The sequence below is a fragment of the Gorilla gorilla genome, chromosome 1 (genome assembly GCF_029281585.2).
Source record: "Gorilla gorilla gorilla isolate KB3781 chromosome 1, NHGRI_mGorGor1-v2.1_pri, whole genome shotgun sequence".
Classification (NCBI taxonomy): domain Eukaryota; kingdom Metazoa; phylum Chordata; class Mammalia; order Primates; family Hominidae; genus Gorilla; species Gorilla gorilla.
This window is the reverse complement of record NC_073224.2, coordinates 200170772-200189556: the sequence shown is the minus strand read 5'-3', so window position 1 is coordinate 200189556 and position 18785 is coordinate 200170772. Positions and strand designations below refer to the sequence as shown.

Genomic DNA, 18785 nt, shown 5'->3' with positions numbered 1-18785 from the left:
AAGAAACGTTTGAGGCCAGGCAAGGTGGCTCACGCTTGTAATCCCAGCACTTTGGGAGGCCGAGGTGGGAGGATTGCTTGAACCTAGGCATTTGAGACCAGCCTGGGCAACATAGTGAGACCCTGTCTCAACAAAAAAATAAAAACAAAAATTAGCTGGGCATGGTGGTGAACTTCCTGGGAGGCTGAGGTGGGAGGACTGCTTGAGCCTGGGAGGTTGAGGCTGCAGTGAGGTATGATTGTGTCACCACACTCCAGCTGGGTGACAGAGTGACAGTGTGTTTCAAGAAAAACAAAACAAAACACAAAACTTTTTCTGGTTGTTTAAAGAAGTCTCCACAATAAACATTTCAAATTTATAAAATCCCTTGGAGCAGTACACCGTAATTTACTTGATATTGGCTCATCATAGACATGTAGGTTATTTCCTGGCTTTCACGATAAAGATGGGAGTGCAATGGAGCCTCTTCACTCCTGGGAAACTGACGCCCAGGGCAAATCAGGTGCCCCTCTCCAGGAGCCCCAAAAGGCACCCCACTGCCCACTAGATGACATTTCATTTCAAGCCCCCAACCCCAGCCATAGTCCCTGGCCCCTTTTCCACACCCCCAGTCTGTGCCCTCCATGAGCGCCAACTCTTCCTGCCCCGCTCTCCTTCCCAGGATCTGGCCTTTCCTGCAGGGTGAGGCTCCAATGGGCCCCTTGGAAAGTCTGTCCTTGACCAGTGAGAACTTACTACTCTGACCACATGCCCCCAATGGCCTGGGAACCCCCAGAGCTACACTTATGCAGTGCATGCACCAGGCCAGGCTTGGTTGTCAACAGCACGTGTGCACCCGTGCATGCACACACACACACACACACACACAATCTTAATTTTAGTTTTTGAGACTATAGATTCAGGAGGAAATGCCTCACAGCCTCTTGGGTTACAACGGACCATCACACAAGTGGCCAGTTTGGGCCTCCATCCCAGAGAGGAGGGCCTAAGTGTCTGGTGTGAATGATGCAGGAACAATTCAAATGAAGCTGAGAAAACTCATCTAGTCCCTTGGTTAGGGTTCTAGAACTCCTCCTGTCCTAGGCTGTAGCCTTTGGCCACACACAGACAGAGGAAGCTTCCTGGTGGATTTCAGCACCGGCAGCCTCTCCCCTCTCAGTCTCTCCCATCACCCGGTCCCTTCCCTTGGAGATGGTCCTGCTTTCCTTCTACGGACATCTAGAAGCTTAACATCTCATAGGTCCCAGGAGGAGAGATGTGGGAGGAGGAGGGGAGGCTTCAGGGAAACAAAATTTAACAACAAAGGCCCCAGAAGAAATACCAGATAACGGATAAAAACGTTCAAGAAGGCCGGGTGCAATAGCTCAAGCCTGTACTTTGGGAGGCCAAGGCAGGTGGATCACCTGAGGCCCAGAGTTTGAGACCAGCCTGGCCAATATGGAGAAACCCTATCTCTACTGTTAAAAATATATATACAAAAATTAGCTAGGCATGGTGGCACATGCCTGTGATCCCAGCTACTTGAGAGGCTGAGACATGAGAATTGCTTGAACCCGGGAAGCAGGGGTTGCAGTGAGCTGAGACTGGACCACTGTACTCTAGCCTAGGTAACAGAGCGAGATTCTGTCTAAAAAAGAAAAAAAAAATACAGTAAGCTAAGGTTAATTGGCCCAACTCAGTGGCTCATGTCTGTAATCCCAGCACTTTGGGAGGCTGAGGCAAGTGGATCGCTTGAGCTCAAGTGTTCAAGACCAGCCTGGGCAACATGGTGAAACTCCATTTCTATAAATAAATTTAAAAAATAAAAAAAAATAAGCAGGCATTTTGATGTGCGCCTGTAGTCCCAGCTACTCAGGAGGCTGAGTTAGGAGGATTGCTTGAGCCCAGGAGGCAGAGGTTGCAGTGAGATCACACCATTGCATACCAGCCTGAGCGACAGAGCCAGACCCTGCCTCAAAAAAAAAAAAAAAAAAAAGAAAAGAAAAAAGAAAGAGAAGGAAAAAGAAAAAACAAGCTCGTGAAGATAGCATGTCTTCCAATCACAAACTCACATCTTTGCTCGCCTATTTCTCACTGCAGTAGTAAAATGTCCCTTCAGGTGTACTCTGGGTTGAGTGATTTTCTCCCTCGTCAGTTTTTATCTCCATTTCATGGTTCAAGTACGAGGGAGGCGCTTGAATGAAATCTTGCTGTGAATGCGCTGAGCTGTGCACGCTCTGTGTAAACATCACAGAGCAAAGCGGACATCCATTCCTCACCACTGCAGACCTGCGCCTTGCAGTGCTCGAGAAACACAGTGAGGAACTGATCTGTTTTCCTGTTGTTTTTAATTAAAGTCGCAGCTCTCTAGAGGAGCACTGTCCACCTAGGGAGGAAAGTAGGAGGCCAGTAGCAAACCCCTCCCAGCGCTGGGGACATGTATTCCCCTGGGGAACCCGGTGGCACCCACCCTGAGGAGCGCACCACCCCGCCCAGATCCAGGTCCCATCAGGGTGCCACCTGCTGCATGGGCCTGAGGTTCGGGGACACAGCAAAGGCACACCCCGTGCTCTTTTTGATGTCATCCACCGTCAGGCCCTCCCAGAGCTCCCTCAGCATCAGCCCTTTCTTCCTGTGCACGTCAAACACGGCCTTCTCGGTGATGATGCGGTCCACACACCGCTTCCCGGTCAGCGGCATGGTGCATTTCTCCATGATCTTGGGGGTGTTGTCCTTTGTGCAGTGCTGCATGGTGACCACCACTCTGGTCTTCTGACTGGACACCAAGTCCATGGCACCGCCCATGCCTTTCACCTTCTTGCCAGGGATCATCCAGTTCGCCAGGTCGCCGTATTTGGAAACCTGCATGGCTCCAAGCATGGTTAGTTGGATGTGTCCCCCTCGGATCATGGCGAAGGAGTCGTCGCTGGCGAAGAAGCAGCCCCCGGGAAGCACCGTGACCGTCTGCTTGCCTGCATTGATGAGGTCGGCATCCACCTCATCTTCCGTGGGAAACGGGCCCAGGCCCAGGATCCCGTTCTCACTGTGAAGATGGACAGTCATGCTGGGACTGATGAAGTTGCTGGCCAGCAGGGGGATGCCTATGCCCAGATTGGCGTACATGCCGTCCTCAAATTCCAGAGCTGCGCGTCTGATGATGCGCGTCCTGGCGTCCTCTTCCTTTCCAGCGTCTCCATCTTCCTCTTTCCGGATCGTTAAGCGCTCAATTCGTTTCTCGTATTTCTGCCCCTTTATCACGCGATCTACATAAATGTTAGGAACGTGGATGTCTTCTGGGGGGAAAGCCCCCACCTCCACGATCTCTTCCACCTCCACCGCCGTGACGTCTGCAGCTTTGCACATGGGCACGTTGAAATTGCGGGCGCTTCTCCTGAAGACCACGTTTCCTGCCCGGTCGGCCTTCCACCCTTTCACCAGGGCGAAGTCTGCCCGGATGGCGCGCTCCAAAAGGAAGTGGTCGCCGTTGAACTCCCTCACCTCTCGGGGCTGGCTCATGAGCGCCAGGTGGCCGTCCGGGGTGTAGCGGATGGGGGCGCCCCCTTCCTGGACCAGGGTCCCGTAGCCCGTGGGGGTGTAGAAGGCGGGCACCCCGGCGCCCCCCGCGCGGATGCGCTCGGCCAGGGTGCCCTGGGGCGTGAGCTCCAGCTCCAGCTCTCCTGCCAGGTACTGGCTCTCGCACAGGGTGTTCTCGCCCACGTAGGAACAGACGATGCGACGGACCTGCCTGGCGGCCAGCAGGAGGCCCAGGCCGAAGTCCTCCACGCCCACGTTGCTGCTGACCACCTGCAGGTCTTTCACGCGGGTCCTGAGCAGCGCGGCGATCAGGTTCTCGGGGATCCCGCAGAGCCCGAAGCCCCCGATCATGACGGTCGCCCCGTCAGAGATGTCCTTCACCATCTCCACCGAGTCCGCGTAGAACTTGGCACGGGGCCGGGGACTGGTGGCAAAGCAGCGGGCGCAGCCCTGGGACAGCGCGAGCCCTGAGCCGCCGGCGGGGACCCCGCGCCCGAGCACCGACGCCAGGAGCCGCAGCGCCGCCATAGTCGGCCCGGGTCGGAGGCCAGGACAGGCGGTGTGAGCCCCGCGTGCGCCTTGGGCCACGCGTCACAGAGCAGGGAGGGCGCCCGCGCCCTGACACACTCCCTCCCAGCAGGTCTCCACAGCCAGGCGCAGCCTCCAGGCCAAGCCTGCGACCCGCGACAGGGAGGGGCCGTTCCCCTGCTCCGCCCTGGGCTGGGGGCCCCCGAGTCAGTCCTCCGTGTCCAGCGCACAGGCCTGGGCGCAGGACAGAGCTGAGGTCAGGCTCCGCGTGGAGGACACCGGCCAGATCCCCTCCTGCCCCAGTGGAGCCTCAGACACAAACTCCAACCGCCCCGCCCAAGCTTCCCCCCAGCTTCCCCAGCTCATTAGAGACACCAAGTGTCCAATGAGCAGGCGCCGCTGGGTGACACCGACGCACATGAACACCTTCACTGGGCATCACTCTGTGCCAAGCACCCTCCTTTAATCCTGTGACAACCCGGAGAGCGAGTGCCTGCCCCACTACAGCCCCCCAGAGCTCAGGTTCACCCCTCACTGCGACAGTGGGGACACTATCCCTCACCTCCATCAGGAAGGGTCCCTGCTCTGAAGAGGGCCCCCGTCTTGTCCTCTGCGTCCCCCCGCCCTCTCCACCTCCCCCACTCCAGCTCCCTGCTCCAACTTGTGCGGAATTTTGCAGTTTTCTTCCCTCTGCACAGAATCACTGCATCACCTGCAGTGTGCAGGCGTCTCCTCACCTGTAAAGGACCTGCCTTGTCCCGGGTTCTCTCCAGCCCCAGCCCACGTCTCTGCTCCCCTTCCCCAGCAAAAGTTCTGGAAAGAACTGTCTCCTGCCTCCACTGCCTGTCTCCCTCCACCTCCTCAGTCAGACCCACACTCCACGGATATTTGAGTCATCAGCAACCTCTGTGATGGCAAAACCCTTGGTCACTTCTCTGTTCTTGCCTTCAGTGCCCACAGCAGGACACAAATGACAAACCCTTGCTTCTGGAAACACTTTACTCTGGCGTCTGGGTCACCTCATCCTCCAGGTGTCCTGCTCCCTCCCTGGCTGGTCTCTGTGGGCTCTCTGTGGCCCCTCCTTGTGAGGTCTCTGGATGTTGGAGGTCCCAGGGCTCTGGGCCAGGCCCTCTTTCTTCTCCACCACTACCCTCCTTCCCTAGATGACCTGGTCCCATCCCATGCTTTAAATCCACTTACATGCCAGCACCTCCCTCGCCTGGGTCTTCACGCTCACTGGTCCCTGGAATGGCATTTCCATGAGGACCAGTGATCTCAGTAACATCCCAGGGGGCTCAGTAATATTCCAGCCAAAAGAGAACCCTTGGCCACCCACCTCAAACCTGCCCTTCATCTATCTTTTCCCCAAAAAGAAAAATCTATTGAAAAAAATCCACTGGCTCCAACCACACATCATTCAGGCTTCCTCCTGTTCCCTCACCTCCTCGCCAGCTATAAGCATGTCCTGACACTGAAATCGACTCATCTTTCTCCATCTCCACTGCTACCAACAAGTCGCTCACAGCACCCACCTGGACCACTGTGGGGCCCCCACACGTCTCTCTGACTTCACTCTTGTCCCTCTCAGTCTGCTCTCTCCACTGAAGTCAGGGGGTTCTTTATTTTATGCATATATTAAGTTTTAATTTTACAACAGTTGATAGTTACATAAAACTTTGTAAAGATAGTACAGAGGCTAAGGTGGGAGGATCGCTCGCGCCCAGGAGTTGGAGGTTACCGTCAGCTGTGATTGTGCCACTGCACTCCAGCCTGAGCAACAGAGCCAAACCCTGCCGCAAAAAAAAAAAAAAACTACACAAGGAGTTCCCATACACCTGGACCCAGTTTCCTCTGGGAAATGTTAATATTTTACACTAGTAGGGTACCTTTCTCATAACTAATGAACCAATACTGATACCTTATTATTAAGTAAACACCATGATCGATCTGGATTTCATAACTTCTCCCTAATGCCCTTTTGCTGGTCCAGGACTCAACCCAGGACCCCATATGCACTGAGCTGGTCTTCTTAGGTGCCTCTGGGCTCCTCCAATTTCCCAACCTTCCCTTTTTTTGATGAGCTTGGCGGTTTTGAGAAGCGCTTGTCAGGTATTCTGCGGAAAGCCCTTCTCTTTGGGTTTGACGGTTTTCTCGTGGCTGGACTGGGGTTTCAGGTTCACGGAGGGGGCCCTCTGAGGCTCAGTGGCCTTCTCCTTCCCTTACACCCAGGGCACATGCTGGCGCCGTGCCGGTCACTGCAGTGAGCCTTCCTCACCTGGCTGAGGCGCTGCGCGTCAGGTCCCCCACGCCCTGTCCACACCGCACTTTCGGGAAGCAAGTCATTGGGTGCAGCCCACGGAAGGGGTGGGGAGCTCTGCTCCACCCCGAGAGGGGGGCATCTCAGAGGGTTCTCTTTTAAAACCTGAATCAGATCCTGTCGTCCTCCACTGCTATTAAATAAAATAAATGACGCTAAGAACCCCAGCACCTGGCCCTGGTTTACCCTGACTCAGAATGGCCCCTGGGACCCCCGCCCTCACCGCTGCTCCATGGCGCCCCCTTGCCGGGTCTCAAACACACCCATTTCGTGCCCACTTTGGCCTTTGTATTCCTACTGCCTGGCATAAAAGAGGCTCTCCCCAGTGTCACCTGGGGAATGAACAAGGGCGTGAATCCCCATCCTGCGGAAGAGAAGACGGGGTCTGGAAAAGTAAGTCCCAGCCAAGGTCACTGAGGCAGGGCACTGCCAAGCTGGGCTTCAAACCCAGCCTCCTGGCCTCAGTGCCTGAGGGTACAGCCACTTCCCCTCTTCCCTTCCCAGGACAGAAACTCCCAAGGTGGAGGCTGCTCAGTGGGAAGAGCCACCTACTTCCTGGGAAGCAGAGGGAGAGGAGGGAGCACCTCCACTAGGCCAGACCTTGTGCCCTGGACCTCAGTGACCCTTGCAGCGGGCACAGCTGGTGAGGCCGGGCACCCAGGGCCACAGGAAGCCACTACTGCTGCCTGTGCTGGCACAGAGAAGCCCCAGGGGCTGCAGAGCCCCCAGCCTCACCATCCTCAGTCTCCACATAGAGGCGGAGTCCCAGGTCCTTGTGATGCTTCAGCAACCAGCAGTCACTGGCTGCTGTGACATCCAGCACCAGCCAGCCCTCGTCTCCAGCTCGGAGCGTCTGAAGATCCAAAAAGAACAAGTCAGACTCCCTGTGGACATGAAAGAACAATTAACCGGCGGCCGGCACAGCTGCCTCCGTGTCTCCAGGGCCCGCTGGGGGCTGTCACTGGAGCGTCTCCCACCTGACTCTGGCTGCGCCCCTTCTGAGCCTCCTCTCATTGCCTCAGCCCACAGAGGTGTACACATGGGGAAACTGAGGCCCAGTGGCCTGTCCAAGTCCCCACAGCCAGGATGGCAGGGCAGGGACTTGAAGTCAGGATTGTCACTGGGGCTCTTCCCACAGTGCAGGGGCCTCAGGCCAAGCATCCTTCCCGTCTTTGAGGCTCTCTTTCAGCCCACCACGACTCCCTGCTGGGCTGCCTTGACCATGAGACTGTGAGGTGGGGGGTTAGGTGGGGCACCCGGGCCAAGGGGAAGGCACCTGTTGGACTGCTCCTGGACCACCTGGAACATGCTGACGTGGAGGGTCCTGTTGAGCAGGTGGATGCTGGGCACCTTGTAAATCCGGAACTCCGCAGCTGTGACCACCTCCCCAGCCGGGATCTGGGTCAGGTCAAAGCGGAACTCCTTCCAATGGGGCTCCTGGTGGCCCAGGGCACGGTCTCGCTCCACTAGAAGACAAAGCAGCGCTGGGCTGGCACTCAGAATGGCTCGGGCTCTGGAGGGGGCAGAGCTGGTGTGAGCCACCGCCCCCAGACACCCAGCACTCAAGGTGGAGCGGACCCAGGGAGGCTTGGGTGGGGCCGGCTTCATTTTGTGCAAACGTTTGTTCCAGGCTTGGTCCCGGGGTGTAGACAGGGCCAAGAGGCCCTGCAGCCAGGCTCACCCTGAGCCCCGCAGCTGGCTGGTGCTCAGCAGGCCCCAGGCTCCAAACCCTGAACTCCCGTTGCGTCCCCTTCTCGGCCTGGCTGGTCCTGGGATTCAGAGATGAGACAGGAGGGAGCCTCCTCTGGGAACTTCCAGGCTAAAGGGAAGATGGACATTGGACCCAAGGCAGAAAAGGGCCCCAGCTCTGCAGGGAAACCTGGTAGACAGGGACATAACCGACATAACCGACGGCATCTCAGGGGACACAAGGCATCCAGAGCCTGCCCGCTGCCTGGATGGGAGGTGCGGTAGGGGAGGGCTCAGGGCTGACAGCTGAGCTGGGCTGAGGCATGAGTGCGAATCTGCCATGGTGTCAGGGAGACGGGCCCTGCAGGGGCCGGCCAGCCAAGGCAGAGGGCCAGAGCAGAGGCGTCTGAGGGCAGGGCAGGGAAAGCAAGCACCAGGAAACAGCAGAGGGCAGGAGACCCACGTTTCCTTTCTGGAACAAGGTGGAAGAGAAAGGAGGGAAATGTGGAAAGGAACAAGAAAAACCAGGGCAGGAGTGACAACTCCCGGAGAGGCCAGTCAGGTGCTGGGGAAGTCGGAGGGTCTCACTGGGTGATGGGATCTGAGCAGGTGGCATCTGAACTGGCTTTGAAGGGTGGGATGGGTCTTGGTAGGTGGAGAAGGTGGCAGGGAGGGTGCTCTAGGGAGAGGGGACCTCGCATGCACAGGGTGGAGGCGCCCACAGGTCAGCGATGTTGGGGACGGCACATGAGCTCTGCTGCGGCCTGCCTGCTGAGGGTGCGAATCCCGGGCCAGGAGCCTGGGCTGCGCCTCTGGCCAGTGGGAAGCACAGGGGACGGGGGCAGCAGGGAGGCGGCGTGGGTGGAGGGGAATTAGAAGACACGGTGGAGGTGAGGGTAGAGGCCAGGCTGGAAGTGAGATGGGCAGCAGGGCCCCGTGGCAGGGGCTGGCCTGCCAATCAAACAAAGGCTGCAGTTGCGGAATAAAGCCCACATTTCCCCAGGTGTCCGAAAATACCCAGGACGCTATATTTAGGGCAGTCTCACTTTAGCCTCCCATCCGTTTCAAACTCTAGAAATCTGTGTTTCCGGAAAGCCGGGGTGGGAGCCGCCCAGTGCCTTCCCCAAAACCCAGCACTGAGATTTCAATGATATGTTTGTGAGTCTTTTTAAAAATTCTCTCTGGTTACTGGGCTCAGTGACCACGGTCAGGTTTGTAAAAGCACCAGGCTGTGCGGGCCGAGGCGGATGTGGGGAGCACTTCCTGTCCTTGCGGTGGGAACCTGGTCCGGCCATGGGCAGGCGAACAGCTGTGCGGGGCAGGGGACGGGGCCAGACGTGTGTGGGCAGGAGGAGGTGGCCGCTCATCCCAGCCCCGAGCGGAGAAGGAAAGAACGTGCCTTGTCCCACAGCACCCAAGGGTGTCTTTTGAAGTCTTACTTTTTGGTCAGAAATAATACTTTGAATTAAGTTTTTCTAAATAAATGTATTCTTTCACTCATCTAATAAGTTCATCATGTTTAATTTAGAAATAAATTTATTCAGTTCTTACTGTGTGTACAACACTATTCTGGGCAGTACAACAATAAACAAGATACTTTTTCCACACACAGGGAGTTTACAGTCCAACGGAAGACATAAAATGCAAACAAAAAGCAACTAAAATATGGGATGTCATTTCTGTTGTTCTACTGTAAATGCTATGAAGGAAACAAAAGGTTATGGGCTCAAGAGTAATGGGTGCTTTTCATAGGGTGCTCCGTATGGCCTTTGAGAAGGAAAAAGATTAAGATCAGACATGAACATTCTCTCAGGCGTTGCTGATAGGAATGCTGTGTAGAGGAGGAATTTAGCAATACCTAGCAAAATTACATTTGACACAAGAATTACAAAGATGTATTGGCAAAAATATGAAAAGACATATGCAGAGAGCAATTCGTTGGTCACAGGAAACAGACCAAGCTATACCTGGTTCCACAAGCACCTCTAAATGTTTATTTTCTACAAAATCATAAAAGCTGCCCCAAATGGTCTCATGCTGAACCAGCTTCTGTCTGGGGAAGCAGCAAATGAATTTGCTTTCTAAACCACCTTAATGTGGCTCCCGGGAAAATAAACAATCATGAATCACCAACCTGTGCTGATGGAACCCTCAGCCTCCTCCTCCAGCCTTGGATAAAGCAAACTTCGGAAGCAACCCCACGCTTCCAGGAAAGGCCCTGTGGGCAGGAGTTGGCTTCCGCTGGCCACATCTGGGGCCCTGTGCCTGCCACTCCAGGCTAGGCTTCCAGATGCCAAACTCTGCGACCCTCAGCCCAACATCAACAAGGGCTCTGGCTATTTTTGTGCTCTGGGCAATTTAGTCTCACCCAGACAACCTAAATCTGTCTTATTTCTGACCAAAAAGTGGGACTTCAAAAGACACCCTCATCCTCCAGCTCAGAGCAGAATCTTGTGGCCTGTGACCCATCCCACCTCCCCTCAGACCCTCCCCAGCCCTGAAAGGCCCACAGGAAGAGTGTCCCAGGGCCCTCCCTGTGCTGGCCCTGCCATCTGTCCCTCGGGCCTCTTGTGCATTCTGCCTGCAGATGCCTCCCGCAGAGTCCTTCCTGGAAGCTGCTCTCCCCGGGTGGCCCCGTCCCTCTCAGTCTGACTGAGAAGGCTCCCAGTCCTCAGACCCCAGGCAGGTCAGGCTTTCAGCCTCTCCCGGCCCCCATGCCAAGGCTTGCTGCCTCTGGTTCAGCTGTTCCTCTGGACAGCGAGCCCTTGGAGGGCCGGGACGGAGCCACGTGGGTGGACATGGGAGGCTTGCATGTCAGCTCATCGGCCACTGTGTTCCGGTCCCCAGAGCGGGGGTGCCCCGGCCCCTTCTTCCCAAGGGCCTCTTGTCCCCAGGACAGCGGCTCAGTGTCCAGCACTCAGAGCCCTTTGGGCTGGGTATCACTGCCAGTCTGGGTGTGGCTACCATGTCCCCATGTGACTCCATCAGAAGCCACCGACATTCCTGTAGCTGTGGACCTGCCTCCTCTCCCGGCCTGGCCCCTGAGGGTGGACAGCGGCTCCCCCAGAGCCCCGGGTGCATGGGCTGGGCCTGCCTGGCTGGTCCCACAGGCAGCAAAGGCGGTGGGGCAGGGGCACTTCAGACCCAAAAGAAGGCTTGGGCCCCATAGCCTCTGCAGGCCAAGGGAGGGCGGGACTCATGACCTGTTGGTTCTGCGTCCTGAAGGGGCTTCTCCCACCCAGAAATCTCAGCACCGTCTCGAGGCGGGCCCAGGGCTCCATGCTGAGGTATTTCCAGCTGGGTCTCATCACTGGCTTGCTTCAAGGGCTGTTTCCATAAATGGTGCTGTTCTCATAATTACCGGTCCAGGCCTCAGACAGTTCTGGACCCCAAATTAAAAGGGAACACCCACACATGCCTCCACATCAAGCCCGCCAAGGCCAAGAATAGATCCCAGGAGATGTGAGCAAGAAAGACGCAATTCCTCCAGTGAAATCCCGGGAAAGAATGAACTGTGGGAATTTTCCAGAAAGAAGTGGTCATGGTGACACATCCTCTGTTGCCTATGGGAAAGAGGTTCCGGGAGGAGGAGGGCTGGGTGCACCTCCCCACCCTGTGCCTCAGCCCGGAGGAGCCCCCATCAGCAGGCACGGGGTGGGCACATTCTTTGGTCAGAGCTGGAAAGGCCTTCAGGTAACCCTGCAGAGATGGGGAAACTGAGGCCAAGGAGGGGCAGAGGGTTTCCAGGGTTAGATTACAGGCCCGTGTCAGATTAGAGGCCTGTGATGTGGATGTTCACACTTGGGGCCAGTGTGAAATGAGTGGCCCTGGAGTTCAATGGGACATATTGGGATGGGGGTCACCCGTCAACAAGGCCCTCCTATCAACAGACTCCCGAGAATGCCCATGAAGCCACTTTCCTCCAGGCAGGGCCCTGTGGGGACTTGGGGTTCCAGGGGAGGGCCCAGGGAGCTATGGCACCCATTGTCGGCCCCCACACAGACAGGGAGGGCCGGCCCCACTCTGTCCCACCTGACCAGACCCAGGCTCCTCCCTGCTCTTGGCACTCCCTGCCTCCTGCTGGGTTCCTCTTTCCCTCAATTTCCTGCCACTCAGGGGCTGGGTGCACCATGGGGGGTGCCAGGAAGAGTCAGACTTGGTCCCTATTCTCAGGTTGTTCAGGGGTTGCTGGGGAGGAGGAGAAAGAGGGGCTAGGTGAGCCCCTGCATCACATAGACAGAAAGCGACTGGAATCCTAAGAGAAGTGCACACAATGCAGGACAGGTGCTTCAGTGACGGTCGCAGTCACGTACAGGGCTTTGGAAGAAGGAGGCAGAGAAAACTTTCCTTGAAAACATATTCAAGAGGGGTGGAAGAACTGAGGAAGAGAACTGAAGAGTCACCCAGGGAAAGGCTGAGAGGCGGGGGATGCTGTGCCAGGTCACACTTTTTAAGCACTGACCTGTGTCAGGCACCATGCTGGGCAAACGTGGTACGTCCTTTCTGTTCTCGCTAACCTGACTGTGTTAGTTGTCTGTGGCTGTGTAACTCATTATGCAAATGTAGCAGTTTAAAACAACAAACACATATTGTTGCACATTGTTCCTAATAAGCTAATAAGCTAAGTTCCTAATAATCCAGGAACTTAGCTGGGTAGGTCTGGATCAGGGTCTCTCATGAGGTCACAGTCAAGCTGTCAGCTAGGGCTGCAGTCTCTGAAGACTTAGCTGGGGCTGACGGATCCACTTCCACGCTCTGTCTTTAGCTGCTCACCATGTGGGCCTCTCCATAGGGCTGCTCACCTCATGGCCTCCCCCAGAACGAGGCATCCGAGAGATGGAAGCCATAGTCTTTTATAGACTAATCCTGGCAGGGACCTATCACCACTAGTGTCATATTCTATTGGTCACAGAGACCAGCACTGGCACAGTGTTGGAGGGGACACAGAACTCTGTGCATCTCAGGAAGTGGGACCATCGAGGGCCATGGTGAAGGCGGCACCACGACAACCCTGTGGGGGACATTATTCATCCCAGGTTATAGATGAGAGCACTAAAGATCCCGGAAGTTAACTGATTTGCACAAGGCCACAACTGGAAGCATCCAAGGTGGGATTTGGGTCTAAGTCTGTCTGGACTCCAAAGTCTACATTCACTTCTCCTAATCCACGGCCTCTCCAAGCTGCAGATATGTCAAGGGAACACCAAGCAGTGCAGTTGACTAGAACGCTGAACTCTGAATGCCAGGCTGTGGAAACGTGAATTCCATTCTGGCTTGAAGGGACACACAGAAGCTCCTGAGCAGGAAAAGCCATGATGGGATTTTCACTTCAGGAACTGGCATTTCAAAAACATGCAAGAGGCCAGGCGCGGTGGCTCACGCCTGTCATCTCAGCACTTTGGGAGGCCGATGTGGGTGGATGGCTTGAGCCCAGGAGCTGAAGACCAGCCTGGGCAACATCATGAGACCTCGTCTCTATAAAAAAATGTTTAAAAATTATCTGGGCATGGTGGTAGGCACCTGTACTCCCCAGCTACTTGGGAGGCTGAGGTGGGAGGATCACTTGAGTCTGGGAGGTTGAGGCTGCAGCAAGCTGTGATCGCGCCACTGCACTCCAGCCTGGGTGACACAGCGAGACCCCATCTCCAGCCGGGAGCCATGCCTCCTCTCCTTTGGCCTTGTTTGTCTCCCAGAAAACGAGAGAAGGATCTTGTCGGTCTTCTGAACTGTTGAACCCTCACACCCATGTTTGCCAGGTGGGTGAATGGACATTTCTCCCATTTGGGGATCATTTATATTGAGTTGTCTTTGGGCTTCTCTTTCTCAGTAAATGAGCAGACTTTGGGTTGGGCTGGGGCTATACTTTTATTAGCCCCCAAGATAAACAGGAAGAGGAACAGCACACAGTAGGTTTGCAGCAGTGCTTGCTAAGGAGTGTTCATAGACTGCTCTTAAAGCCCTGAATGAGTCAACTTTCTCCACACCCAGGTCTTGCAACCATCAACTTCCCCAGAACCCTGATGTGTGCAGGGTCCAGGACTGTTCAGAAGGAACGGCTGCTACTCAAGATAGAGCCAGCAGTTAAAGGAAATCACCAACTTTTGCGTCTGGTCTTGCCACTAACCAGCTGGCCTTGGGCTAAAAACAAATAAAGCTGACATTTACTGAGCACTGACCAGCCACTCTTTTCATAATTTTACACAGATTAACTCATTTAATACTCCTAATCATCTAATGAGGTAGCTCTCCCATTTTACAGATGAGGAAACTGAGGCTCAGAGCATTAAATAAATTAGACCATAATCGTGTAAATTGTATCTTAGGTTAGGCTCTCTGGGCAACAGACAATGGGTCAGAAAGTTTACTGGGAAAACTAGAAAGTTGACTGCTTTTTGTAGTGAATGAAGGGAGCAAGTTTTGGACGCACCCACAACAAAGGCCTCAGACAACTGAGACCACACCGGGAGCTCTGGGGGCTGGTGGCCCTTTAGAGCTGTCTCTCTTTAAGGCAAGGGGGCTGGACACTGGTACTGCCATAGACCAGCTGTTGGATGGTGGGTGTCCCCAGGGATGGTGCCTAACCTTGGGCAGTTCTTTAGGCCCAGTCAATCAATACCTAGAGAAGGGTAGGGCGTGGTGGCTCTGGCCTGTAATCCCAGCACTTTGGGAGGCTGAGGCTGGTGGATCACCTGAGGTCAGGAGTTCAAGACCAGCCTGACTAACATGATGAAACCCCATCTCTACTAAAAATACAAAATTGGCCGTGCGTGGTAGCGGGTGCCTGTAATCCCAGCTACTTGGGAGGGTGAGACAGAAGAATTGCTTGAACCCAAGGAGGTTGCAGTGAGCCAAGATCGCACCATTGCACTCCAGCATGGGCGACAAGAGCGAAACTCCATCTCAAAAAAAAAAAAAAAAAAACCTAGAGAAGGACTCCCCTGTGAGCTGTCAGCAGCCGGCACTCCAGGCAGCTGGGTCACGAGCGACTCAATGCTGAAGAGAAGCTCTGGGAAGCCCCCCACAGCATCCACTACAAGGATGCCTAGGTGGAATGAGGATCTCACCCAGGCAGCCTGGTCAGATTCTGGAGCTATGCTTTTTACTACTCTGCTCTAGGTCCCTAAGTAAATGACTGGGGGATGGGGCATAATCCGCAGGTCCTTCCCTCATAATACTCACAGCCACTTATTGAGCAGTGCCAGACACTTGCTAAATTTTGTTTTTGTTTTTGTTTTTTTTGAGATGGCATTTGGCTCCTGTTGCTCAGGCTGGAGTGCAATGGCGCGATCTCGGCTCACTGCAACCTCCACCTCTTGGATTCAAGCAATTCTCCTGCCTCAGCCTCCCAAGTAGCTGGGATTACAGGCGCCTGCCACCACACCTGGCTAATTTTTGTATTTTTAGTAGAGACGGGGTTTCACCATGTTGTCCAGGCTTGTCTTTAACTCCTGACCTCAGGTGATCCGCCCCCGCTTGGCCTCCCAAAGTGCTGGGATTACAGACATGAGCCTCCACGCCTGGCCAGACACTTGCTAAGTTTTTATGTGTGTTAACCTATTTAATCATTGTATTATGATACAGGCATTATTATTATTATTTAGACAGAGTCTTGCTCTGTCTCCCAGGCAACCTCCATCTCCCAGGTTCCAGCAATTCTCTCTCCTCAGCCGCCTGAGTAGTTAGGACTACAGGCCCGCGCCACCATGCCTGGCTAATTTTTTTTGCATTTTTAGTAGAGACAAGGTTTCACCATGTTGGCCAGGCTGGTCTCGAACTCCTGACCTCAAGTGATCCGCCCACCACAGCCTCCCAAAGTGCTGGGATTACAGGCGCACACCACCACACCTGGCCGGATACAGGCATTATTATCCCAGTTTTAAAGATGAGGAAACTGAGATGCCGAGACTTTAAATGATCTGTTCAACAGCTCATAGCTCTTAAGCAGTAGACCCAGAATTGAAAGCCAGTGAGCCCCACTCCAGGGTCACTAACCACCACTCTGCTGCCCCACTTCCAGGGCCTACCCTCCTACAGCGCTGTGATCTACCTTTCATATCTGCTCCTGTGGGTCTGTGCATCCAGGACCCGGGGCCAGTCACTTACACTCTTTGAGACTCAGCTTCCTCCTCTGTGAATGAGGGCAGTCATAATCATTTACTCCAGGGGTGAGAAAACACTGCGGAAATGGGTAGGACCAGTCACTAGGGATCGAAAGGGTGCACCGTTCTGGTGGCCAGACAGAACTTTGGGGAAAAGGGACCCACCTTCAATTATTGCAAGGACAAATACCTTTGGACATACAGTCACCCTAATAGTTGACTTTTAAGATGGATAAAAGATTTATTGTTAAATGAAAAACAACAAAGTTGCAAAACAGTGAGCATTAACGTATGCAGTTAAAAAAAAGAAAGAAAAGAAAACGCTGGGCACAGTGGTTCATGCCCGTAATCCCAGCACTTTGGGAGGCTGAGGCAGGAGGATCAGTTGAGGCCAGGAGTTTGAGACCAGCCTGGGCAATATAATGAGATCCCGCCTCTACAAAAGATTTAAAGCAATTAGTTGGACATGGTGGTGCACACCTGTAGTTCTAGCCATTCAGGAGGCTGAGGTGAGAACACTGCTTGAGGCCAGAAGTTTGCAGTTGCAGTGAGCTATGACCATGCCACTGCATTCCAGTCTGGGTGAGAGAGCAAGACCCTGTCTCTGAAAATAAAAACATATTTTTTAAGCAGTAGTCTCGTTTTACATCACACGTTCCCATTCAACACAGTCCATTTCAGCAGCACACACTGCATTTAACGGTGGGCCAGGCCCTGGGCTATGTGGAGAGGCAGCTGCTATTTTGGAGAAGAGCAGAAGATGTGGAGGCAGGGGGACAACCTGCTGTGTGGCCTTGGGAAAACCACCTATCTGCTCTGAGCCTCTCTCTCCTCTCTTTCAAACACAGATGTGATGGCAATTGTGAGATACCAATGAAGGAAGAGATGCAGAGGTTCTGGGCACGTGGGCATCGCTGGGTATCATCTCACACAAGCCCACAACAGCCCCATAAGATGAGTATCTCCATTTTACAGAGGAGGAAACTGAGGCTTGGGGAGGTTGACTGGAAAGCCCAGATCACACTGAGATCAGGTGTTGGCGTCAGGATGCAAATTCCTTGTGTGTGGGTCAGAAACCCCCAATCTAGCCCTGTGTGTCCTGCCATTGTTCAGCCCCTCCTGTTTCCAGATGGGGTGTTGCTGTCTAGCTCACCCGACAATTACCTTTAGGGCTTATGTATGTATTATGTGTCTCTAGACTAGAAAGTCATCTCCCTGAGGGCAGGGACTTTACTTTTCTCATTGTTATATCCCCAGCAACTAGAACTCTGCCTGGTCCATGGTAGGTGCTACAGAACTATTTGCTGAATGAATGAATGGGAAAATGAAAGAGGTCCCTAGTAAAGAACCAAAGGAAGTGGCCCTGGGGCCCACGGAGATGGTGCCACCCTTCCAGGTCACACGGCTGGCAAGGGCAGAGCAGGACCCGGGCCAGGTCCTGAATTCCCACTCAGTCCTGCTTCTCCCAAATCCAGACGGCTCTGTTCATCAACACCCCTGTCCATGGCCACCAGAGACCACAGGAGCAAATCTGTCTGGTTCAGGAAGGGATCAGGACAAAAATGAAGCTGCCTGCATTCTGATCCTGGCTGGACTTCTGCCTGCTAGTCCTGCTTATGCCTCAGTTTCTCAATCTGGAACATGGGCACCTGCCCCTCTGCTGAGATGGGTGGAGAAGGATTCAGGAGTGTGCAGAGGTGGTCCTTCCTGCCATCCTTCCTCCCTCAGGAGGGGCCCGGCTGCCCTGAGGCACTGGCGCGAAGGCATGGCGGTGTTGTGAGAAGGCGCCTCTGCCACAGAGCCACAGGGTCAGGGCTGGGAGGCACCTTGCTTTTCTGATGCCATCACTGTAGAATGGACGACAAAGCAGAGGCCCAGGGAAGGGAAGGGCCATGGCTCAGGACATGCAGGAGTTAATGGTGGGCCCAGGCAGCACAATAACCTGGGTCCTGCCTCCCAGCTCAGGGCTCTCCCCTCCCTGAGCACAGAGAGACCAGGGACAGAATCCAACCGCTCCATCACTGTCCTGCCCAAGAAAGCCCAGGCACAGGCTGATATGGATGACAGGCCAGGCAGGTCCCCGGCTCTGACTCCAGCCCTGGCCTCCCAGTGCAGGCTCTGAACATCAGGACGCAGGCTTGGCTTCCTAAAGCACCTGCTCTGCACGGAGACCTGAGCCATGGTGGGAGGCCTATGAGAGCCCTGCCCCCTGGGTCCCACAGGCTGCCATCAAGAGTTGGGCCCTACGGGCACCAGACCTGGCTATTCAGGAGTCAGATGAAGCTGATAGGAGAGGTGGAGCCGGCAGGAGCAGGTGTGGGAGCCTGCGTGTGGGCAGTGACACCACAGTGACCCTGCTATTAGATCCCGTGGTGGCCTCTGCCCACATGCCTGTAATCTCAGCTACTCGGGAGGCTGAGGCAGGAGAAGGGCCACCAACCTCCAGGGGCCTCCAAACATGGAGAGCATCCTGGTATGTGTCTAATCCATGCCCCCCCACCGCCCCACCCAGCCTCGTAATTACCAGTTAAAGCTACTCTAACTGAGAGAGTTCTACTAGTGCAGTTAGCACAGCAGAATAAAGAAGGCCTTTCTGACAGCTGGCTGCGCCCACCCACAGCCTGGGCTTCCACTAACAA

At 54.7% G+C, this 18785-nt stretch overlaps 2 protein-coding genes across 3 annotated transcripts in view; both read right to left on the bottom strand.

Moving 5' to 3' along the window:
• BMP8B (bone morphogenetic protein 8b) overlaps nt 1–18785 on the bottom strand; it is a 30753-nt gene that overhangs the window by 9051 nt on the left and 2917 nt on the right. For both annotated transcript variants that reach the window (XM_031008576.3, XM_055392226.2), the window contains exons 2-3: nt 7635–7824; nt 7094–7242 (exon numbers count right to left, since the gene is read on the bottom strand). In XM_031008576.3, coding sequence (XP_030864436.3) covers nt 7094–7242; nt 7635–7824 — 339 coding nt within the window. The remainder of the gene's footprint in view (nt 1–7093; nt 7243–7634; nt 7825–18785) is intronic.
• On the bottom strand, nt 2311–4364 carry OXCT2 (3-oxoacid CoA-transferase 2). The gene has a single exon (XM_019016061.4). The coding sequence runs from the start codon at nt 4039–4041 to the stop codon at nt 2488–2490; it is 1554 nt and encodes a 517-aa protein (XP_018871606.1). The 5' UTR covers nt 4042–4364; the 3' UTR covers nt 2311–2487.

Bases quoted from the DNA above. Each gene is read 5' to 3' on its own strand.
- OXCT2 (XM_019016061.4), bottom strand. From the start codon at position 4,041: ATGGCGGCGCTGCGGCTCCTGGCGTCGGTGCTCGGGCGCGGGGTCCCC.